General features: G+C 45.8%; 1 protein-coding gene and 1 pseudogene across 1 annotated transcript in view; one reads left to right on the top strand and one right to left on the bottom strand.

The window, feature by feature from the left end:
• Window positions 1-1,018: 1,018 nt before the first annotated feature.
• LOC142591460 (uncharacterized) lies at window positions 1,019-8,538 on the top strand (annotated as a pseudogene).
• Window positions 8,539-11,122: 2,584 nt separating this feature from the next.
• LOC142591459 (nucleoside hydrolase-like) overlaps window positions 11,123-25,353 on the bottom strand; it is a 41,335-nt gene continuing 27,104 nt past the window's right edge. The window contains exons 3-5 of the mRNA XM_075703787.1: window positions 19,197-19,491; window positions 16,474-16,610; window positions 11,123-11,475 (exon numbers count right to left, since the gene is read on the bottom strand). Of these exons, the coding sequence (XP_075559902.1) occupies window positions 11,125-11,475; window positions 16,474-16,610; window positions 19,197-19,491 (783 nt within the window). The 3' untranslated portion in view covers window positions 11,123-11,124. The remainder of the gene's footprint in view (window positions 11,476-16,473; window positions 16,611-19,196; window positions 19,492-25,353) is intronic.

Here is a 25,353-nt window from a genome sequence, read left to right as displayed (position 1 = left end):
CACGTGATTCGTGACGCAGCCCTGACGCAAGAAAGCCGTTCACGGCGATGTGAAGACATTGATGGGTCTGCTGCTCCCAGCGTGTCCCCTCAAATGAGGTTCCCAAGGCGGACAAAATCAGAATTCTGGGCATGTATATCCAGAGAAATGCATATAACCTCACGACAATCAAGAAGTTGGAAGGACACGCGGCGCCTGTCGCGGGAATATTTAGGAAAGTTGCACTCAAAGACAGGGGCCTCAATGACAACATCCTCCTTAGACTAATGCAAGCCTTTATTACCAGCCGAATAGCGTATGGCAGACCGTATCTTGTGCTTAAAAAAGAAGAAAACGAGGAAATAGATGCGATCATTAGGAAGAGCGTTAAGAGAGCCCTAGGGCTCCCGGACGCGACCTCGACAGACCTCTTTCTCAAAATGGGTATTTACAATATGATAGTTGAGCTCACTGAGGCAGTACGAATGTCTCAGTTGGAGAGATAAAGCCAGTCCAAAATAGGAGGAAAAACTATGGAATGGGTAGGAATCCAACACGACAGCGGTACCTCGACTGGCAAGAAGGACATTCCGTTCGACGTGGGTAAACACTTCCGAATTCCCCCCTACCTAAAAATATGCATCCTATCTACAACAAAGAGAGAACCTCTTAACTACTAGCCCAACAGAAAGTTCTGCTGGAAAGAGAGGAGAGCTCACCGGGCTAAGGCTTTAGTAAATAAACTTAAAAACACACCGGTGCATAAAGTAGCGTATATATATTGCTAAGGAACAGTGTCTACAATGACGAAGAGGCGAGCAGTGACAAGACGACGACGACGATTAGAGGCTAGCGCAGGCTGTTGCTTCTTGGCGAAGTGCGGCGTATTCCCTTGTAAATATACATGAGTTGCACGTGGCGTCAGTTCCGGCTTGCAAATCACGCGTGCGCCATCTTTAAGAACGACAGCGTCAGGCTGCACGCTTATACCGCCTACCGCCGCGCCTGAGCTTGATGTCGTTCGCGTTATCTTTGCAGCATGACCAAAAAAAACTTGCACGCGCTTTGTCCGTCATACTCTGAAGAGCTCGTAGGACCGACTCGGGCACGTTACAGAGCGAAGATCAAAATGTGTGACGGCATCGACCCTTATGAACTGTGCATCGGCAAGGATGCTACGCCGAACGTCGACTTACTGCCCACCGTGACGCACGCCGACATCGTCAATTACATGGCGCTTTCAACAAGTCACGTTACTTTGCAACAGATGAAGGCGTACAAATCCTTAGAAGGCCATAATTATTTTACGAGCGGATGGGTCAAGAGCATCGCAGCAAAGCAGCTGGCATCAGTGCGTGTCATCGTTTCGAGCGAGGTTACTAATGGGAGATCGTTAAGCTCCGCATTTTTTCTTATTTCTCCGAATTTACCCGTTGTGTCTTTGATTTGTTTCATTTTTGTTGTTGAGCGAAATCATTTTGTTGCTTAGGCACGCTTACAGTGGCAACTTCAGAACATGTGGTTAGAAAATGGTGCATAAATTGTTAACATATGACCAGCAAAGCATTACAGCTGTCACAACTGTTAGAAAAAATTTCACAACTGCGTGCTTTAGAGCGAGCTTTTCTGAACCTTGTAAAGCGCAAGTAAGACCTTGTTGCTTCTGCCACATTTTGTGGATAAAGTGGCGTAGAACCACACAAGAAACTGTTGCTGGGGCTCAGCAAACTAGTCGTTTCAAAAAGAGTATTTTCTGAGCCCGTTTTATTCAACATTTCACATATTGAAAACAGTATTAATGGAAATCAGTTTATTTGACATTTCACATTTCAAAAACTGCATTTGCTGAAATTATATCGGTTGACGTTTCAGGTCAACCACTCTCAGCGCCTACGGGAGGCACCGCTTTAAGTGTGGATTCTTGTCAAAGCAGATGGAACTGTCGGGACAGCGCATTGCACGTGCATGGCAGGTGAAGGCGAAGCATGTTCGCATGTTGCTGCTACACTTTTTGCCGTAGAGACACCTGTGAGGCTGAGGGACTCTGTTGCTTGTACTGAAAAGAAAAATACATGGCTGCCAGCTCATAGCCGGAATGTTAAATTTCGAATGCTAAGGAAAATCGTCTTTTCTTCGGCAAAAGCAAGGAAGAAAAGGATGGACATTAGAAACAGTACTATTACTGCAGATGTAGCCCCTGCATCACATAGGCTGCGGCCAATCCCAGCTGCGACAGATGCAGAGCTAGAGCAGTGCTTTTCAGCAATTGCAGATGCAGGAGTGACGCCAGCGTTTTGTATTCCGCATGAAAAATATAGCTCTCTTTTTCCTCCGCCAATAGCAAAAGAGCCTTTACTTCTTCGAACCCAAATGTGTGAATAGGCCGCCTCTGAGGATTTGCCTGCTGTGGTGAGCCGAGCCGAAGAATTTTTGAAAGAAATGGTGATAACACAAGATATGGTGCAGCATGTCAAAGCCGTAAGAAGGGAGCAGTCAAAATGTGTAAAGTGGTTTGCATTTAGAGCTGGACGAGTAAAAGCTTCAGTTACGAAGAGTGTGTGTAGGACAAACGTGGACCACCCGCCAATAAGCTTGTTCAGAAGAATCTGCTACCCAGAGAAAAACAAGTTTTCATCTGAAGCCACAGAATGGGGACTCAAGCATGAAAGTGCTGCCCTCTCCACGTACTGTAGTGCAATGCCGGTGGTGCAATGCCAATGTAGTGCAATGCCACAAGAATGTGACACTGAGAAGGGCCGGCGTTTGTTTAAGTGCCAAATATCCCTACCTTGCAGCATCACCAGATACTATTGTCAGCTGTCTGTACTGCGGTGAAGGCATTGTTGAAGTAAAATTCCCTTATTCACTTGCAGTACAAGGGCTAGAAACACCATTGAGCAACAAAGACATCTGTCTGGAGGCTAGTCCAGAAGGACCTCGCTTAAAGAGGACGCATGAGTATTTCTACCATGTTCAAACACAGCTGGCGATGTGTGCGGTGAAATACTGCCCCTTTGTCGTTTGGACGCCAACCTCTGTACATATTCATAGAATAATAGAAGATTGTGCATTCTTTCAAGCAATTCTGGAATCGGCAACGCGATTTTTTACACATGTCGTATTACCTGAAAGGTTTTCGCCATACTTCACACGTAAAGATACACCAAAGGCTGTCACTAGTGCTAAAAGATCTGTGTACTGTTACTGTCGAGGCCCAGAAACAGTAAGAATGGTGGCATGTAATGGGGAACACTGCCCATACAAATGGTTCCACTACTCGTGCATTGGAACGAAGCGGACACCAAAGCAGAAGCACAGCTATTGTGCAGATTGTGCTCAACTGAAGAAAGCTTAGCAAAGTCCCTGGAACACAAGTCCCAAGCTTTCATTAACATGTTACCTTGAGTTCTTCTGTGTCAGAAATTGCAGAAGATACTTCAAATCAGGCTTGTAGCTAACGAAGGATTTATTGCATGGCGACAAGCTCTGATCACCCACATACAAATGGTATGGGAAAGATCACATGTGGAAAAGAAAGAAACTCCGAAAGAAGTTTAGCCACATAACCAGCAAGTGCTAGAATGCTCTCCTGGAGTGGCGCTATGCATCCCGAGATGGTGTCTTCTGATCTGCTATGCAATGTCTCTTGGAACACACATAAAGACAGAAGGTCGTACTCATCCGCCACACATGTGGGGACCAATCAAGCTATGCTATGCCCGAGTAGAAGCTAGGCGAACGACAGAAGGATTGAAAGACAACTGTAACTCTCAGTGTCCATGGACTTTCCCTTTCAAGTTGCAACGGTGTTTTGAATTGCATTTATATTTGATGTGATGGAGATTTCAGAGCTCACTAGGCAAGACTGCTTTTTCAATGCGGTATGAAGAGAAAGTTAGCTTCAATCAGTATATCACACCGCCAACAATAAAGAGTGGGTAGTTAACGCCCGTCCTGTGGTATGTTTCTTTTGTGTCCTTGTTCCTTAGTGCTGAATGATTGTTATTTAATTATTCATACTGTCAGCATTGCCAAGACAGGAGTTGCGATTACAGAGCAATATAAAATAGAAATACAAGGTGAAATGTTAGGGGCTCGTGTACTCTACGCCGTCAGTGCACGTTAAAGAACACAAGGTGGTCGAAGTTTCTCAAGTTCTCCACTACGGGGTCTCTCATACCCTGAGTCGTTATGGGACGTTAAACCACATAAACAACCACATAGTGTAAAATCAGGCATTTCACAATACAGGTCATAGAATTTAGGTTAATAAAACTGCAACTAAACAAAAAATTTGAACAGGATTGGTTTCCTTGATACCATTCACAAATAAAGCCATACTTTAACCTGAAGTAAAATCCAACCAATCAACACATTACGCATCAGTAGGAATACAAATAATGTTTCAAGCAAAGTAACTAGAAACAATATAGTGCTCCCAGACAGGCGCAAACAGCAAACAATCGATTCCAAGAAAGATTCGGACAACATTGCACATTATATGGGTCACAAACACACAAATTCAAAACAGTAACAAATACCACAAGGGCGTTTTCAAAACTTTTTAGGCCAAAACGTCTACGACAGACGGTGCTCTTTGAGATGCATGACGCACCCACTGCAGGGCATCTTGGGGTAACCCGCACGTACGACAGCGTCAGCCGCCGCTTCTATTGGCCTGGTCTCACTCGCTCCGTTGCTGCCTGTGATCCCTGCCAGTGTCGGAAAACCCCTCAGGTGCTACCTGCCCGTCCTCTCCAGCCGATCACCGTCCCAGCGGAACCGTTGTTTCGTGTTGGATTAGATCTCCTTGGCCCCTTTCCCACGTCATCCTCTAGAAACAAATGCGTAGCCTTCGCAACTGATTACGCCACCCGATATACTATGACCCGGGCTCTCCCTACCAGTTGCGCAACTGATGTTGCGGACTTTCTTTTGCGTGGCATTATCTTACTTCATGGCGCCCCGCGACAGCTGCTTACTGACCGTAAACGTAACTTCCTCTCGAAAGTTATCGCCAATATTGTGCGTTCCTGCTCCATTCAACACAAACTGAGTACCTCATACCATCCTCAAACCAATGACCTGACAGAGCAGTTAAACCGTACTCTTACAGATATGCTCTCCAAGTACGTTTCCAAGGACCACCACGACTGGGACATTGCCCATCCTTACGTCACATTTGCGTACAATTCTTCCCGGCACGACGCCGCCGGATTTTCTCCATTTTACCTACAGTACGGTGGCGAACCGACCTTGCCCCTTTACACGGCACTTCCTCCTGCTGCGATCTCAAGAAGCGAGTATGCGCGCGACGCCATCGCCGTCGCCGACCATGCACGCCAGCTTGCCCGTGCTCGAATGACGGTCTCGCAAACCGCTCAGCAGGATCAGTACAACGCTCGCCACCGTGACGTACAGTTTTCGCCACGTGCGCTCGTGCTCCTGTGGTCGCCCTCTTGCCATGTCGGACTTTGAGAAAACCTCCTTTCGCGATACACAGGGCCCTACTGCGTGCAGCGCAAGGTGACGCTTGTGACGTACGAAATTGCTCCTTTGTTTTCACCCTCGACCTCTACTCTAGCGTCTAGTGATTTCGTGCACGTCAGTAGGCTCAAGGCCTACTACACTGCTTCCGAGTCCGACCTTTAGTCGCTCCGAGACGGCGTTTTTGCCGCCGGGGGTAATGCTACGGAACAGTGTCTACAATGACGAAGAGGCGAGCAGTGAGAAGACGACGACGACGATTAGAGGCTAGCGCGGGATGTTGCCGGTTGGCGAAGTGCGGCGTATTCCCTAGTAAATATACTTGGATATAGCTGTTTGTCTGCTTCTTCCTATATATATATATATATATATATATATATATATATATATATATATATATATATATATATATATATATATATATATATATATATATATATATATATATATATATATATATATATATGTAAGTGGACGCCGCTTAGGCAGAGACGCGGCAGCGGTATCGGCGGTGGTTGAAGGTGACGGGTGCGTTAAGATAGCGTGTGCTCCATGTGCACGAGGAACGCCTGTACAGCCGAGGAGGTTGCAGTTGCGCTCGCTTGTGCGTGTACAAAAGCGGGAGTTATATTTTGCGATAGCAAATTAGGTATCCGAAATTTCAACAAAAGGAGAATCTCGGATGAGGCCCTCCAAATTCTACCCAAGAACCCTCCTAGGAAGGACATAACTTTTATGTAGTTTCCGGCGCATGAAGAAGTCCCAGGTAACAAAGTCGCTCACGAGCTCGCCCGATCACTCTAGCAGCGGGCAACTCCAGATCAGCCAGTTCCAGGGATCAAAAATAACATCATCACGTACAGGTAAATTGTAGATCATTACAAAGCCGAAAGAAGAATCCTTCCGCCTCCGCATTGGTCCCTCTCTCTGGAGGACGCTCGCATTTGGTGGCCCCTCCAGGGAAACAATTTTACATCACTATATTGGATCTACTTAACTCAGACGAGGGACTGTAACGACGCCGTCTGCAAAATTCGCCATGCTAGATCAAGTAACATCGGAATGCGCTGGCTCCGCAAGGGCCAAGGAAAACATTGACAGTAGAGAAGCTTGGGAGGCCTTGCTCCAGAGCGAGGCTGAAGACCACCAGCGTCGAGCTATCCGCCTGGGCGCTGAGGCAGTGAAGACTAACCGTTCTCAACGCGCGGGCGCTCCTTCATGCTCCCCCCTACCTGCGTGTAGGTAAAGAGGCAGGCACCCTAGCTCGGTGGAATAATAAAGTTTTTAATCAATCAATCAGTCAATCACGGCTGTGTGATGCACTCGCACCGCTAGCCGCGGTTCGTCACCAGAAAAAGGGGTCAACCCTGTATCAAGGCAAATCTAATCTCATTTACAACAAATCACATTCGCTGATAAAGCCATTCGTTTGCTGCCACACGGTAAAACGTAATTACATTCGTTGAAAGTGACGTTTACAAACGAATGAGTTCCTCAAACTTATTCGCATTCGTTTTGGAACCGATTGTGTATCCTTGACACCACGAGCCCACGGGTCATTTTGCAAACAGTACATGCTTCTTTTATTTTTGGTTGACAAAAAATAACTATTATTCCCTCAATTACATTACCAAATTATTACTTTAACGACATTGAGGTGCGTCAAAGTGCATAATTATAGAAAGCTACTCTCAATGCAGTGACTAGACAGGTGACTTTAGCCTTCGCTGCGGCCGTCGAGTTGGTTCGCACCGGAGCATCGGCCGGGGCCACTTCGATTGACTTGACGTAAATGCATCCACGTGTTTTCCTGTGGCACGCGCCAAGAATATGGATATTAGGAGCCCGCATACACATCAGAACGACGATGACACGCAACAATCGTTCTCGTTGCTCTTTAGCAGATGTAGCGGACGCGCCCATCGTGCTTTTCACCATGATGCTTACTCTATCTTCGGCTTGGCTTCACTAGACTTCGTTAGCAATGTCGACAAGTTAGGGTTCGACCAGTACGGTGTGCAAGGGATGATTACATAATCGAGTGGAATTTAGCATATTGTAAAATAATTGTTTGACAAAAGCGGGTTTGAGTCTATTTTTGCATCTCCTTTTTTTACTATTGTCATTGCCATCATTTTTAAATGGCATTAGTTTTCGTCGTGTGACAGCGCGCTGTGATAATGACATTAATCGCAACGAATGTCATTTGTTAGAAATGACATTAGCTTTGCCGTGTGACATCCGTACCCAATAAAAAAGGAGAGCGAACGAAATAAAGTGTTTTTTTCTTTTTCTCTTTCACCGGCACTTTCGCTTTGCGATGCTCGCCGTAACAAGTAGACGGCGTGTTGACGTGCCCCGTGTCCAATTTCTGTATCGGTCCGCATACGAAGGCTAAAAAGTTATGCAGACATACAAAATGAACACAAGGGTAGTAATTAACATAGAGAACATCAGACATCAACCCTTTCGTAGCAATTGCTACAAAGGAAACCCATACGGGTTCCTCGAAAAAAAATCCTCAGAGTTGAAGAAAAATTCGTCTGGTCCCGGACTCCAACCCGGCACCAACGCCTTTCCGGGGCTGCTGCTCTACCATGTGAGCTAACCAGGCGGCTAGCAAACGGCAGGTCAAAGACGAATTTGTCGACAACACGAAGCAAAGGCAAGTGTTTGACGTAGTAGTACTGCGGAAACCCGCGAGGTGGAGAGAAGTAATTAATCAAGGGAAAATCAGACATCCATTCGTTCGTAGCAATTGTAGCAATTGTAATTCTTAGCTCTCGGGTTCCCGCAGAACTACTACGTCAAACAAGGGTTGTAACTTACCAATGAAGCCACAGTGGGAGGCTCCGGGTCAGTTTTGACTACCACTGTGTCTTGGACCTGCTTCCAAAGCTGTTTTACATTCCGCAATTTATTGTAATACCCCCGCCATGGTAGGGAATCAAACCCTTTGCCCGTGATCCTCGCACTCAGCAGGGGAATGCCGTACCCGCTTAGAGAGAGAAGTCATTTTTAAATGACTCACTCTAAGTCGTTGCTGTTGGCGTGCAGCTGGGTTTCAAGTGATGGTGCTCAGGCGGGTTGTCCGCACCCGATTGTGTACTTTGTGTGGGCCACCAGCCATGGCCATATAGTTGGGCGTAGCTCTCACGGTGGAGTGCTTTACCTCTTCCAGGTATAATGGTTGGGGAAGATGCGGTGGGTGTACGAGTTAAGAATGAAATATTACTTAACTTCAAGATTCATCATGTTGAACAATCGTTAATACCTGCAAAAAACTGGGGTTTGCAGTCAGTCATGTCAGGTACATTGCATCACACCTGAACTGGGGGTAAGGAGAGAAGGCTAAGTTAAATACACTTATACGCTCCGGAATCAAAAGGGCTCTGGGACTCCCGCACGGAAAGAGTACCAAACTCCTCACAAGTTAGGACTTCATAACACTATAGATGAGCTCACTGAGGCGCATTCGATGTAAGAAATTGCAAGTCTCTCCAACACTAAGCCAGGGTGCAAAATTCTAGATGAAGTCGGAATACTGCCTCGGGGAGGAGACGTCTCTTAGTTCAAAATACCCAAGCAGGTGGAGAAACAATTACTTGTGGAACCCACTCCTAGAAGTATTCGTCCTGTCCACAAGGGCAGAGGGAACGCCAGGGCCAAATGCGTTCTGGGTAAACTGCACCAACAACAAAGCTCAGCTCTTTTTGTCGATGCAACTAGTTATAGATCGGGCAACTGGTACGCTATTGCCGTGATCGATGATAACGGTAAATTAATAAGCGCGGCGTCACTAAGAACGACCTCAATTCATGCCGCCGAAGAAGCTAGCATAGAACTTGCAATTACAACGAGAAGAAGCTCCCCGATTTTCTCCGTTCCCCGTACAGCTATTTGGAACTACCCAGCGGGCTTCGTCTCAATGGAAGCACGCAAGTTACTTACGCAGTCTTAATACTCATAATTACGAGCGACTGGATAGCTCCCATCTTGTCTGGTTTCCGGCTCATCGGGGCCACTCGGTCAGTCGCAGTGGCTGCAATCCTAACGAGCAAGCTCACTCTTCTGTGCGAGATCTCACATGCCGCGCATCATATGAGGAACTGCTCCAGGATTACTGCGGCTCCTACAAAGACCCACTTAGTGCTTTTCACGAGATCACCTCCCACTATAGGCACGGCGTTAGGTTCCCCCCTTCCCCCCCCAATGAGAAGCTCAACCGATCTGAGGCAGTCACATTAAGAATGATTCAAACTAAATCCTATGCCATACCTTTTGTGCTTAGCAAAATTGACCGGGATTTTCCCGCTGAATGTAAAAGTTGTGCACACCCTCCGCGTTCATTTGATCATATGTTCTGGCTGTGCCCCTACCAAAGGGCTTCGGATCTCAACAATGAGGAGGACTGGAGTCGGCGCATATCCAGCGAAGTCCTCCTATCAACTACTGGCCACCCGGAGAGCTGACGACATTGGGAAAGCCTTTGGCCTTCCGGTGCATACGTGGGTGGAGCCACCGACTTAGCCTGAAGGCTTTTGCCCTCGGGCCCTAGTTTCTCTGGACCAAAATAAAGTTCTTGCCGCGCCATGCCATGCAGTGGGTCCTGCCTAGCTCCGGTGTTAACAATTTATATGTAGCTCGCCTAGACAGATGCTTCTAAGATCATTGCGAGGCATCAAATGTACGAAGAAGTGTTTAGGTATGTGGATAATTTTATAGTGCGTGTTGACTGCACGTTTGACCATTTCCGGAAGGAGAGTGCTAACGTTCTATATATATCTAGTGATCGTCGTCTCCCCGTCGAAGTCACAGTTGAATGGTCGTTCGATGGGATCATCTGATTTCTGGAAGTTCCGACCACCGGTTGTGCTGGTGTTACACCCGTCGGACTTCTGTCATTTCACTCCAGCCCTTCGAAACTAGTCAAAACAAGCATAACGAATATGGGCTTGAACAAGCATCAAAGAAGCCGCCCGCACTTAATGAACCAGAGTTTTCGGCAACAGGTATGACGCTTAGATGACATCGGCTATTCAACGAACTTATTGGTGTCAGGAGCAGAAAAGCTGCTCAAGAAAATCCGCTGAAGACCGGGCCACTTTGATACCCTAACCTACGCAACTTCAGATAAGAAAGAACATCTCCGTAATCCTCTACGTTTATCAACTCTAGCATAACCTTGAGAAAGTTTCGCTCCATGTTAACACAAGGATTGTCTTTTCATGGCCAATAAGAAGCCTTTGTAGAAAGACAGATCCAGTAAGGGAAGTAAATTCCGAGGGTCAAGAAATGCATAGGAATAAGTTCGAAGGCATTCATGGTAGGTATAATAATAATAATATTTGGGGTTTTACGTGCCAAAACCACTTTCTGATTATGAGGCACGCCGTAGTGGAGGACTCGGGAAATTTTGACCACCTGGGATTCTTTAACGCGCACCTAAATCTAAGCACACGGGTGTTTTCGCATTTCGCCCCCATCGAAATGCGGCCGCCGTGTCCTGGTAGGTATGCCGGGCGTTTGGCGTAAAATTTGCCGCATGCATGACACGCAGCTGGTGTGCCCGGATAATCGCCGCAGCGATTTGTGATACGAAATAATGCTAGCAGTAAAAGGCGCCCGTTGTTCAGAAAGTTGCAGTTCTTTTTAATCTCACACTCCAGTTCGGTTGAAAGTGGCATTGAAGTACTTTACGACGAAGTCAACATCGAAGCTTTCCACGATCGTCACGTTGCGCTTCACGTGCGGTAGGGTTTGGGACGCCCACGCGTGAACAAGTGTGCCTCTGGTCTGCATGCCGCACCTCTCGACCTCCACGCGATTCTGCACAGTCTGGTTGACGCTCTTGGGGACCGCTGCTGCGAGAACAGCGAGGAAGTCTCCCAGGCTGAAGCCGCCCGGACTCTGGCCTCCGCTCAGGCAGCACTGAACAGTGTGATTCGTGATGTCCCGCAGAAATTTCTGCAGCGCGCCCGTCTGGTTCGTGATGCTGTAGAAGGTGTCCTGAAAGTGGGAGAGGCAGGGTACATTCATAGTGTTAGATATGGAGGACAACAGGAAAGCGTCTGGTTGGGTGTACCCTACACAGAGGAAGGACATCGAGGTAATATAAAATAAACAGAACGTCTTATATGCTATGTCTGATGAGGTTTCCCTACGACGCTTGAATATTTCGCCGGCTTTCTTGAGATCTCGGAAGAAAGAATCACGTTAAAAAGGTATCATCGCATAAAGAATTTTCTTGTGCGTTTCTGAGAACAATCTAATGCTTTTCAGTTATGACTTATGCCCTAAAACAAATATCTAAATTGTTGTGCAACTAATTAAACGCAACTGATTAGATAGCTAATCACACTTCAAGAAGTAGACCATGCAAATGAAGATGACTGCGAACAGCATGTCGTTGGTCTAACGTGTACCACTCTATGTTTAAAATTTGGTTCTAGTTCCGTTGCGGGTACGACGCGTATTGTACCGAGGAGATTACACCAGGGGATAGCGTGCTATATTCATCAACTAGTCTCAGACCACGCCATCTGTTTCGCGAATTCACATCGTTCTCTTCATCCTTTAGCTTACCTTGTTGTTTTCGAAGCTTTTTGTCTATAACAATATACAGGGTGCGCCAGCTAGCATGCATCCGTGTTTTTTTTTAATATGAGGGCCATTCTGCTTGAGGATAATCGAGTGCATATTGTTCATAGTCAAATGGAAAAGCCGCCAGCAATACATCTGTTGATTCCACTTATTTTATTATTTAATGCAATTTGCTTTTTCTTTAATTGTTGCGCTGAAGTTGTGCAAATATTAGAGTAACTTGAAACTGGCATATCTTCAGCGAGGTACATTCTACCCGTTTATATGGGGGTGCGCTGCTTCCTTGGTGCGGGTGGACGGTTCGTCATGCGCGCGATACATCTTTTTTTCATTTTTCGCGGTCTTTCTTTATCAGTCCGAAAAAAATTAATGGGCAGAAAAGTAACTGACTGGAAGCATGACAGCTTTGTTTTCTTCACTATAATTTCTTCATTGACAGCACGTCTCCGAGTGCATTAATTAAGAAGATCGAGTTGTAAATAATTAATAAACTGGCTGGCATGAACAAAAATTACTTGATTTTCCTCACGTAAAGTGGCCTTTCTTTTTTCGGAACCTGATGTGCGACAGCTGGGACATCGTATATATTGATACGTGTGCTTGTTTATCTTTTTCGGGTGACCGCTTTTCACCATCTGACAAATGCTATCGCTCGGCGCGGGACGCGCCCGCATGTATTGGAGGTTTCTCGAATGTTATCGGGGGTTCTATCTATTGTCTGTTGTCGCCGAAGCTTGTGTAATCTGATTGCATGTGCGACACGAATTGTGTAGAACTTTCTGCAAGACGCGCGGGCACCAGCGATTACGGTGGAACGTTCGATGACTGATGTATAAAAGCCGACGTGCTGTATAAAAGCCGACGGCTGATTTTCGACGTCATCGAAAATTCGTGAAACAGCAGCTTCAGAGCATCGCATACATAAGTGAAGAGTGCGCTCGACCACTCCGCCAGAGCCCTTACCTAGTTTGGGCGCGAGAGCGTGACGCTATTAGCTATTAGTGCTGCGTACGTAGCGTGCGTAACGGCGTTGCCTACGTAAGATCGCCACGTTCTGCGAAGTGTGCGTGTGCAGAATGCAACACGAACGGCACGTGATGCGTACGCGGCCGCTGCGTACGCATGCATGCCATTCTTGCGTGCGTACGTGGGCAGCCTTCCGTGCTGCACTCGTGGTTCTCGTCTGTTCAAGAGAGCGCGAGACAAAAGAGTTTCCCAAAATGGCAGCGTCAAAGGAAGGCGACCAGCGTACGGCTGTACTTTTCGGTGGTCTACGATTTGGCTTTGCTTCGTGAAGTGAACGTGCAGAAGCCATTCCCGGATCCTGCACGGCGGGAATGCATAGCAAAAATGGGAACCTTGTTTATGAGAAAATTTTTCAGTGTGTGCTGTTTGCGCGAAAGGCTCGACCTGCTTTTGGCGCAGTTCGTCGCAAATGACCGTGCCAGTCTGGGAAAATTCGGTTCTTATTTTTCTCGATATGATTCGTGTATTTCATCCGTATTAAAAGTAGAGTCTCTTAAAGGCCTGGGTATAGTTCGACGAAGCGGGAATGTGTCCACAAGTTACATCACGTTAGCGAGATCAACAGACTCTATATAGTTCGACCAACGCTTCGACTTACCGGCGGACGCGGCCAATGTGCTCCGACGCGTCCGGGGTCTAAAGCCTGTTTCACATGATGCAATTTTCGTCGCACGGGAAGTGCGATTTCTGTCGTTTGCAATGAAAATCACAGTCGTACTGCCGACCCCCCGATTTCCGGCTGCGACCAACCGGTTGGTCGCACAGTTGCACCGTCGCAGCGGCCGCTGCGATTTTCCGTCGAAATTGCGCGGAGAACTCTCAAGGAGCTATTTCGCCGGATTGTTTTGGAATAAGGCGCCTCGCACAAGTGCGATGCGCGGAGATGTGGATTGTTGAATTCGGTACGTACATGAAGGGAGAATAAAAAACTTGTACCGCTGATTCCATTCTCCCATTTCTATGCGTTTGTTAACACGCTACGCAGCAAATAAAGTGCATTTTCACGTTTGCTTCCTACACGTTTGCGAGTTGCCGCGAGACGACATGGCCTTCCAGGTTCTTGACAATTTTCTTTTGTTGAATAGCACAAAAAAACTCGCGCATACGGAGCAGCTGAAATAATTTCAACCTCTGCAAGGGCAAACGACAAGACAGCAAAGTACCCGAAGTTTCAGCGTTGTGCTGAACGAGGTACCGTTCAGTTGCATTTTCTTGACTGTTTTCAAGCGTCAATTTCCCGATGCATCTTGAAAGGTTATCTTACCTCGCGTATTAAATTTGACAGAACAAAAGTGTAGGATATATTATGAATTTTCTACGATAGCATTAAATCCGTGGCTTGAATGAACAGCATCGTTAATTTGTTTTCGAATATTACATAAATGTTAAGTCGCACGTCTTCTCTGGATATTTTTTATTGCACAGAAACCAATGAACATTGAAATTCTGCGGACTTTGTATCCTTACTGCACATGTATCAACATTCGCTTTGAAAGGTAATTAACTCTACAGCTAGTAAATTAAGTAAATCATTCGCTTGCTATAGTGGCACGGAGACAACGTACCCTCCGGCACCGTCATGTAAAACTTGTGCAACAATGCGAAAATCAGGCAAGCAGCCTGTTCTTGCTGGGATAAGACAGTAGAAACGACACGTTAAAGAAAAGTAAATCAAAACTTTGCAGTGAAGTCAGCCAGTTGCATCCTTTCCTGTGAAACTTTGAATCCTTTAAGTACAATCAGTTCTCGCACGTTCAAAGCTTACCTAGGGTGCAGAAACATTCATGCCTTACATGTTTCTAATAATTTTGTTATCATTGTGATCACATATATTAGTGCGTAAATCCATATAACGATGTCCACTCTGATTACTTATAAGTAATGACATACCGGTGCTACTTGCAAGAACATTTCACCCAGGGAGTTTAGAACTAATTTCAACATTTCAACTATACACAATATGTGGTTTATTCAATAAAGGATCACAAACTGCTTTTTTGCAATGGCAAAGGTATTCAAAATTTTACTTACATACAAGCAAGAAAAAAAATATTGGCAGAACTATTGGTCTTCTATTTATTCACCTGCCACTATGGCTACAGCATTCTACTGCTAACGCAAGGCGAGGGGTTGAATTGCCAGCCATGGAAGTTGCATTTTGACTGGAGTAATAGGTAAAAAAAAAAGCTCTTACACTTAGATTTAGTTCATCACCTTTTATTGAGCAAACCCTTAAACTTCCAACAACCATTGCAAAGGGGCTACCTCGCGGCTACATTCGGATATCGCCGGCGCGCAAAGAGGAACCGCGGAAACACGCACGCTTGCAGTCTCGGAGGGACGCGCATGCGTGCAGGCGTCGGTCTCTACACCAGGGGTTCACCGCTAGACGGGGAGAAGGGTCGCTTCGCTACGCGCTAGCGCATCCCGCAATCTTTTGCTGTTGACTACACGTAGGCATTTCGTAGTACTAAAAGCCCTGGCGCGACACGTGCTCTTGCGTTCCGCAAAGCGGTTGCGTGCTGTGTATACGTATCGTCATGGCGCCGTACTAAAACTCTCTATTGTAACGAGCATGGGACGCCGCCTCCCCCCCTCCCCCCCACCTGCTGGGCATAAATCTTCGCTAGCCCGCCAGGCTCAGTGGCCTGCCAGGCTCGGTGACCAACATTGGTCAGCGCACCACATGAACACCAACGAGCTCATGCAGCTGCTCGGCGGTCAGTCATCGTTCTTCACCACCACGCTGCGGAGCGTCTCTCTAACAGAGAGTGCTTCGAGCACCCCCTCTCATCCCTCGTTCACGAACCAGGGCGGATCGTGACGGTTATGGATGGTTCTATCTGCTGTCTGTCGTCGCCGAAGCTTGTGTAATCTGATTGCACGCACAGTGAGATCTGTGTAGAACTCTCTGGTAGACGCGGGGACACCAGCGATTACTCGGAACCTTCGATGACTCATGTATAAAAGCCGACGCGCTTCACCGGCAGGTCACATTTTCAGCGATCGCCGACTGTGTTCGCCGCTATCCTTAAACTTTGAGTGTAACTTGCTTTTGTGCGCACAGGTTTCCTCAATAAAAAGTGAGTCAAGCTATTGACAGTTTGCTATGGTGTTTCTTGACTGTCACTACCGCATGACTATGTATATATATATATATATATGTAGTGTGTGCGTATGTAAATAATGTGCATACCTTACAGAACACGATTATGAAAGTTGTCTATCGGGTTGCAGATGAACATGTGTGCGTGCACAAGACCTGTGCTTGAAGCACAGGGTAGCTGGCGCAGTGCTCGTGCGCCATCTTATTTTTTTTCTCATTTCAATAAATAGTATTAATTAAAAACACCCCTTGGCAGCCTTCCGAATACTAACCCACGGCACTGGTGCCTGGAGGCTTGCTTCCCAAGGAATAATAGTGATGGGACATGTGGTCCTTTGAAGAACAATGAGCGCTGCCTCAGGATCCGTGAAAAAGTTGAATTCCGCAGAAGGACGGACATTGCCTTTAGCTGCAGCAGTGAGAAAAAGAAGCAAGAATATTATGGGGGTATTTCACTGTACTCTTCTAGGTGTGGAGGCTGATCGCCATACAGTCGGCAGCAAAAGTTTATGGGATGGGTGATCCACGACAAATGGGAATTCTTGCCAGTAGTCGAACAGCTGCGCCAATTGCGCCAAACAGCGCCGAGAGCGGCTCCGTGCGCCATCCTGCCCCAAAATGGCATTTCAGAGGAAAATTGCGTCGAACGTGCTCCAAATCCTACATAACTCCTCCTTCCTTCGATGTTTCGCAGCTATCAAAACTTAAATAAAACCAACAGCACGCTATTGTCATCATCACAGAAGGAAGGGAAAACCTGTCCACACAGTTTGTCACTATACAGTGAGAAACTACGGGCCTGTCGAAGTCATCGGGTTCGTCATTCGGACATTTTTCCTCTGTCGGACGTATAGTGTAATGCCGCTGTGCCGTCTTGCTGGCGCTTTGTTAAGATGTATCAATGTTTATGGATAATAGCGGGGCTTTTGGAAAAGAGCCGCTGCGATCAGAATCGCACGCGGTGCATGGTTAAAAATGGTATTGGCGAATGAGGTAGAATGTGGTACACGGCGAGAGCCGCCACTTCGACGGGTTCCGCCATGTTCGTTTACGGAAAATTTTGCGTCAAACTTGGGTCGCAGCGCTATGTCGGAAGGATAACGTCACCGATGGAGGGGCAAAATCCTATGTGCGTCTCACACATGCGCAGTGGCTCAGACGCTCTCTTCTTGCGGCCGCATAATCTCTGTGGCCCCTATTCGTAATGTGAATGGCATGATATGAGTATATTGCATGAAGTTGTGCTCAGTGTAGGCGTATACTTGACCGGTCATACGGTGAGCCATGTTAGCCCTGAAGCCATGACTGTCACACTATGCCGCATCCTTGGCTAATAAACAGGCGTTTATTGACGCTCTGTCTGTGGTGCCATCTCTGCGCCGTATCGACAAACCTGGCCGTAGCGCCCTTTGTGCGTCGCGGCGTGGAGGAACGTCGCGTCCTTTTCCGGACATGCTTGCAAGGTTAGCCTTGCGCACACCCTTCTACACAACATGTCGACTACATCATTAAAAATTTGCCTGATATATGGTAAGCGCACGCGTGTTGGAGCCTGCGCCAAACATGCCTGCTGCTGCGCCAAATCGGCATTTTGCCTGCGCCCGGACCTGCGCCGAAAGGTGAAATGGCTGTTTCACCACTGCGTTGCTCTATTGAGCTACGAAACTCATAGTTCAGTCTGTCAACGCGCAGGTTACCAGGACTACTGCATATTGTATATATATGCAGTAGTCCTGGTAACCTGCGCGTTGACAGGTTACCAGGACTACTGCACTACGTGTACAGAATTTGCGGGAATTCAGCTTTCCTTGCCAATCCCGTGTCCTGTAAACTTTTGCGGCCGACTGTACGTGTTGTAGCGTGCACTCTGCAGGGGCCACCTTCACCATGGCACCCTATTTACGGCAATATATTCTTGCGTGTAGAAAGACACAGACGGAAGAGGCGATTTACAGGCTATTTACACTAATTTACACTTGACTGGAGCCAGAGCGCCAGGACGACATTCGCTCGCGCAAAGGGCACAGACCCACTTGATCGTCGTTCTCGCGGCGGCTCGTCTCTTGAGCATCGCTCGTTGATATAGCAATAATATCATATACACGGACCACAGGTTCCCACTGACCATGACATTGCAACCACGAGAGGTGCCCATCATACAGCTTTCGCGGTAGTGCTAGTGAACAGCCCTCAAATCTCATGATACCAGGCTGCTCGCTTGCTCGCTAACTAACGTAGCCTAACTAACTTAATAATTAACTAACAAACTCACTCACTCACTCACTCACTCACTCACTCACTCACTCACTCACTCACTCACTCACTTACTCACTCGCTCACTCTCTCACTCACTCACTCACTATCTCACTCACTCACTCACTGTCTCACTCACTCACTCACTCACTCGAGGAGCAGCCCAAAGGGTATGACTGTCTTACTTGTAGCCGGACAAAAACAACATTTCTTTTTCTTCGGTACTCTTAGCCTGAATATCAGTTAGTGCCTTAAAAGCAGAATAAGTGGCAGTGCGCCGACCTCTTCCGAACGAAATCTCGATGCTCTGCCAGGTGAAGTAGAGCAGTGGCCATTGTGCCATGTTGATAGGAAGTTTTGGCAGGCTATCGACCACCTGTCTGTGCCCTGAGCTTGCTCCATTTTTACGCAACCTCAATTTCCGGTTATTTAAGTAGAATGTGTGTCTGTGATAGACAGAGAGCGAATAGAGAAAATACAGCAAAATTAACCAGAAAGAAGTCTCACTTGCAACCTTGCTCTGGAGAACTGGAAAAGTGACACACAGAGATTAGAAAAGGACGGGTAGGGAAAACCGAGATGCTGCGCACAAAATCCCGCAACGGCACACGTCACCGCATCTCCAAGGCCCGCATATAGAGAAAACAGGAAGCGATCTAAGGCTGCAGCTGCCTATATAGTGCATGCGCACGTTGTCGCATGCCTACGGGTGCGAAGACGAAAGGTGCATGCTGTCTCTCACCATAAAGGGTTCCACCCAGGATGTATACGTGCCGGATGTTCTCAGAAAATTCGGGCTCCACGAGCAGCGCAATGGCCATGTTTGTCAAAGGGCCCACGAGGATGAACGTTAGTTCTCCTGGGTTCTCCTTCGCCATTTGGATCATTTTGGCGTAGCCAGTCTGGGAACCATTATTTGGGTTGCTCGACATCGGGTACTGCGCACTGACGTTTCCGAAGTTGTCGTGACCGAAGTATATCTTCTCAGTGCTCCCATAGCCATCGATCGATCGGTCGGCCCCTTTGAAAACCGGCACCTGCGAGAAGAGGTTGCCAATGGCGTCGTTACCTGTTATTGAAGACGCTTTAGCTCGGGTGCTCCTATCTAAGTACATGTAAAAAGAGAACTCGTTTTTCTCGGCAACCACTGCACCAAGCCTCACGAGGTTTGTTTAATTTAAAAGAAAAACCTAAAATATAGTGACTGTTGGTTTCGAATTTTTTTGTTTAGGTAGTCAATTTTTGATAAAAATTGGCAAAAACAGCAAATTTTCAGAAAAGGAAGCTATAACGTTTACAATTCCGTATCTCAGCAATGAAAAGCGATATGACAATTCTGCGAATTGCATATCATAGTACATCTGAAGCTGACAAAATTGGCATGTCACACATGAATCTCAATATATTTAGCAATGTATAAATACAGCTTTTTTCAAAACCCTTGTGCACAACGTAATAAATTCACGTAATATATAAATTGACGTACAGAAGTTATTCGCTTTGGATGATCTAATGGCTACCGTTTACAGAACCGCGATATCTGTTTTTGATGCTTACCTATTAATTTGTAAACTTCATGCTTCTATTTTTTTTTTCAGACTCGAATATTTGAAGAACAAAATTGAGGTCCTAAATCGACGTTCCGCTTCCAACAGTCCCTAGAATTTAACTATCTCTTTCAAACTCAACCAATTTTTTTTTAATTGGTCCAGGGGTTATCTCAGAAAAACGTTCTTGCGTTTCACGTGTATTTGAATAGGCCGCGACGGAGTTGGACCTGAGCTAAAGCTTCCTCTGCATTTCTGTTCATTTATAAATGAGTAGCTGGGAATAGGCTGATGTACAAAATGCCCGAGTTGCTCTGTCTATGTCTGCTCTACAGTAAACCATTTATAAATGGATATATATATATATATATATATATATATATATATATATATAGAATGCAGGAAAGGCAGGGAGGTTAACCAAACGCATATCCGGTATTCTACCCTGCACTGGGGGAACGGGGTATGGGCATGAAGAGAGAGATCAGAGAGAGTAGATATCGATTCTGCATATGGCTTTGACGACTTCGGTTTCACTCAACGGTCCGTGGCCTTTGCCTGTGGGCTGTGGACAGTATTTTGAACGAAATGTATCTGTATATACACTCTTGCCATACATCCATGACTCCAAAGACTCCAAATCGAAACGCTAGAACAGTTTAGGCTAGTTAAGCATGTGGTATTGAAGCTAGTAGGTTTAGCCCTAAGACCGTGCGGCCACGATGAGATACGAAAAAGCTCTCCTAGTTGAAAAGTCTACTTGTTTCAAAAGTCAGTGTATAGATAACAACAGCGAGTGATCATGATATCGCTCGCATGTGTAAAGCCACAGCTGTTTCCATAAAACTAGAGCTGGATGTAGCATAGCATATCGTGTCTACCTGTCTTTTGTTCTTTTTTGTCCCTCCGGTGTTTCCCGTTTTAGCGCTAAAAGCATACGACTTAGCAAGCGCAAAGCGACCTGAACCAAGAATGCATTACTTTTTTTCAATTTGGCACTCAAACTGAAGCACTGCTGATGTCATTGCAATACGTAATTTATTTGTGTTTTCGCGTATCTTTTGCTCTTTTTGTTATGGCAAAAGTTTCTAAAACTTGTGAGTTGGAGTCGTTGCGTATTTTCGGACGGCATGTACTCCTTCTTTTATCAATAAACACTCAATGGACATCCAACAGGCGCTTTCGAAATTCGTGTCACGGATGGGAGATGGTGCGGTAATGCTAACGGTGGTATCGATCACCCGTCGTCCATTTTTGTTCTCTTCTTGACATGTAAATGAATATCTCGAGGTACGACTGGCCTGTTTGTTATGCTGGAAGTGCAACAGATGTGTTACTATAACGTTGGGCATTATTTCCAGTATAAAGAATACCTTTCTGCTGAAGGAATGCAGAGAAAGCTTTATGCAAAGTAACACTTTTCGATAGTATTGTTTTAAACTCGAAACTAACGAATGTGTAATACGAATGGTTTGCAGGCTTTCCGTGTTGGTTGGTCGTATTATTACCAGTCGCGCATTGACTGATTGATTGATCGTTAAGTCTAAAGCAGCACCATCGCTATGAGCGAAGTAAGAGTGGAACGCTCCAGATTTTGACCCCCAGGGTTCCGTTGACCAGCAGGATAACGTGTGCCTAAAACTCACCACAGGGGTATGAAACAAATTTTCAGAGAAGAGACAATTTCTGGGAGCCTGCACCGCAGCTTCGCGCGACGACCTGGGCCACTTATGGTTGGATGCCTCGTCCAGGGCGAAATCGAAACCGGGTGAAACAGTCCGCGCTCCGGGAGAGGGAATTTCGGCAATTATTGGGCGTTCTCGTAGGAACGAGAGCTTTAGAGAAAGGATGAGACAATTGTACACTATCTCCATTAATCCTTTTAAGCGCTGATCAAGTTCGTCGAAAATGTTCCGTATGCTTTATAGGCGCGTCCCTGGCCGCCTGCGTGCGCAATATTCCGGTCCCACGATGTTGGAACCATTTAGAAATAATACTATATTACGCTACCTAAAGCGATAAGCAAAACCCGCCCATCGCGGATAAATCACGGGAGCTTTTAGGCGTGTAATGTTCACGAACAGTGGCTTAGACTGAACATAGGAGAGTGTGTGTGTAGGCAAGTTGCTTATTCATGATTTTGGGAAGTTACCGCAAGCAAAACACGAGACTTGAACAAAGGGTCAGAACACGCAGCGGTATTGACAACTCATGATTTAATGAAACAAACGCAAAGTCTATATAGATCAGATACACGTGTGCAGCCGAAAAGCAACGTAAAAACCAATAAAAAACACAGAGCGACCTTAAACAGGAGTGCGATACAAATACTATATAAACTTACTGTACAAATGCTATATAGCCTCTTATATATTACGAAAAGGCATTAGATTCAGTAGAGATACCAGCATTCATAGAGGCATTACGTAATAAATAAGTACAGGAGGCTTACCTAAATACCTGGGAAAATATCGACAAAGATTCCACAGCTACTTCGATGCTCCGCAAGAAAAGTAGGAGGATACCTATGAAGAAAGGGGCCATGCAAAGAGACGCAATCTGTCCGACGCTGTTCACTGCATGCTTGCGAGAAGTATTCAAGCAATTAAATTGGGAAGATTCAGGAGTGAGGATTAACGGCGAATATCCCAGCAACCTTCGGTTTTCAGATGACATTGCCCTGTGCAGCAACACTGGGAACGGGTTAGAACAGATGATTGAGGACCTTAACAGAGTGTAAGAAGGGGGTTGAAGATTAATATGCAGAAGACAAAGATAATGAACAATAGCCGGGCAAGCGAACAAGAGTTCAAGATGGCCAGTAAGCCTCTAGGGTCAATGAATGGGCACGTTTACCTGGGTCAATTACTCACAGGGCACCCTGATCATGAGAAGAAAATTTACAGAAGAATAAAAATGGGTTGGAGTGCATACGGCAGACATTGTAAGATCCTGACAAGCTTAACATTATCATTGAAAAGAAAGGTGTACAATCAATGCGTTCCACCGGTACTAACATATGGAGCAGAAACTTCGAGATTTTACAAAGAAGCTCGAGAACAAGTTAAGGACCGGGCAAAAAGCGATGGAACGAAGAATGATAGGCCATAACAATAAGAGGCAGGAAGAGAGCGGCCTGGATAAGAGAGCAAAGGGGGATAGCCGATATTCGAATTGACATTAGGGGCGAAAAATAGAGCTGGGCAGTCCATGTAATTCGAAGGTTTGATAACCGGCGGACCATTAGGGTTAGAGAATGGGTGCCAAGAGGAGGGAAGTGCAGTCGAGCACGACAGAAGACCAGGTGGGGCGATGAAATTAGAAAATTCGCAGGCGCTAATTGAAATCGGTTGGCGCAGGACAGGGGCAATTAAAGGTCGCGGGGAGAGACCTTCGTCCTGCAGTGGATAAAAAGTAGGCTGCTGATGAAGATGATGACACGTACTGAATCATATATACTGTGAAAAGGATCAATGTGTCCACAGCTTCTCTGGCGGCTTCTTTTAACGTGCCGGCAGATGAAATGAATTAGTAAAACCAATTCCCCGAGCTTGGAGAGCGGCCGCGCCGTAATGGAACACTCTTCTTCTAGCTCAACAGCAGAAAGCGATGTACACGGACCACCCACAGTGTAAATACATTTTCATCTTTAGGAGTGCGTTGCTTTGCATAACTCACTCTTGCGAAACCCTGTAGGGGTGTGATTTATCGACTCATGTAAAATGGTTTACAGTGCGCTCAACGATTGTGTTGGCTAGCTGTTGGTTACTTTTGCACTGAAGGCGCCCGAATACGCCGTTATCGTTCACAGTCAGGGACTGTATACGAAGACGATCACTTTCGGCGATACTCCTGGTGAATTCGATTGGTCGATTTTGGGTAGCCTGCTGAGTCTACGAGTGAGCAACAAAACCAGGCACGGGGCTGACCAATACAGATCAACCAGTGAAGAAAAAATTTTAACGAAATTCTGAGAATTTGTTACTTATGCGTGAACATTATTGGGCTCGGCTGTTACTGCACTTTTACTTACTTCGTTTTTCCTTTCTTACGCATGTCTACCCATCGCTTTCTTTCGGTGCCAAAGAAATTAAATTCGTGCACTCAACTGTGTGGAGAAGAGCTACCAGGAAGCTTTATGGCCCCTTCGAAGCGATTTCACCAGAGATGTTGTGTCCCCTTTCTTAATTTTATTTCCCTTTTATTCCTCTTTTGTTAGGATCTTCCCGCGGCGACGGCGACGCCAGTAATTTGTTTCTTTTAACAGCACCAATCAATTATTATTAATATTATTATTATTATTTTAGAAATTTTAGAAGAAATTTTAGAAGAAATTTTAGAAGGCCACAAAGCAGCAGATCAGATTTGTTTGGCGGGTGACCTAAACATTAATATATTGAACATCAGTTCGACTACTGTGTCGGATTACTTCTCCATCTTATCAACCTATGGCTTACAAGTGACCATAACTCAACCTACAAGAGAAGAACTTTTACAAAATAGACTGGTATCCTCCTGTCTAGACCATATAGCAATAAGAGCACCGAATTATTCTTTAGAGGCATGTATCATAAGGCAAAAGATAGCGGATCAGTATTTTGTCGCATGTCGCCTTAAGGCACTCTTACCCCTGCCCGGAAAGGACAAATCAGAAGAAAAACATGACAGTAATCAATTAAAAGTGCAGATTTTAAACAAGAGAACATTTGATCATTTGATCGCACAGTTTGACTGGTCGGAAATGATTAAGGATTGTAATTATGCTAAAGTTTATGAAAAATTTTGTGAGCAACTAAAAAAATTTGAGCGTTCTAGTATGTATACAATAACTAAAAAACAAAGGAAAAGTTACCCCTGGTTCACAGCCGACATAATGACAGCTATGTCCAACAGAGACTGGTTGTGGAAAAGGAGCAGGCGTGCGCCGAAAAATCAAGATTTGAAAACTGAATATAAGATTTCGAGGAATAGGGTCGTTGCCCTTTTGAGATCAGCAAAAGGGCGGTATTTCGTAGACAGATTTAATCAAGCACACAAAAATTCTGCAAAAACTTGGGCTTTAATAAATAAGCTCCAAGGCAGAACTGCGGCACCTGCGAATTTCTTGGAATCTTTTTCAGAGAAGCCAGATGTAGTGGTCAGTAATTTCAATAATTTTTTCATGCGTTTTTCTAACACTGCGCAGTCGCAGGGACACACTTGCTCACTCAAATATACTGTTCAATCATCTGCTTTTTTGCCCACGTTGTCGAAGGAAGATCTGAGGCGAATAATTTTTAGTTTCCGACCTAATAAACAACCGGGTATAGATGGGTTGGCTGTGGCCACACTAAGAAGAAATTTTAATACATT

The sequence above is a fragment of the Dermacentor variabilis genome, chromosome 8 (genome assembly GCF_050947875.1).
Source record: "Dermacentor variabilis isolate Ectoservices chromosome 8, ASM5094787v1, whole genome shotgun sequence".
Taxonomy (NCBI): Eukaryota; Metazoa; Arthropoda; class Arachnida; order Ixodida; family Ixodidae; genus Dermacentor; species Dermacentor variabilis.
This window is presented reverse-complemented; position numbering and strand designations above follow the sequence as displayed.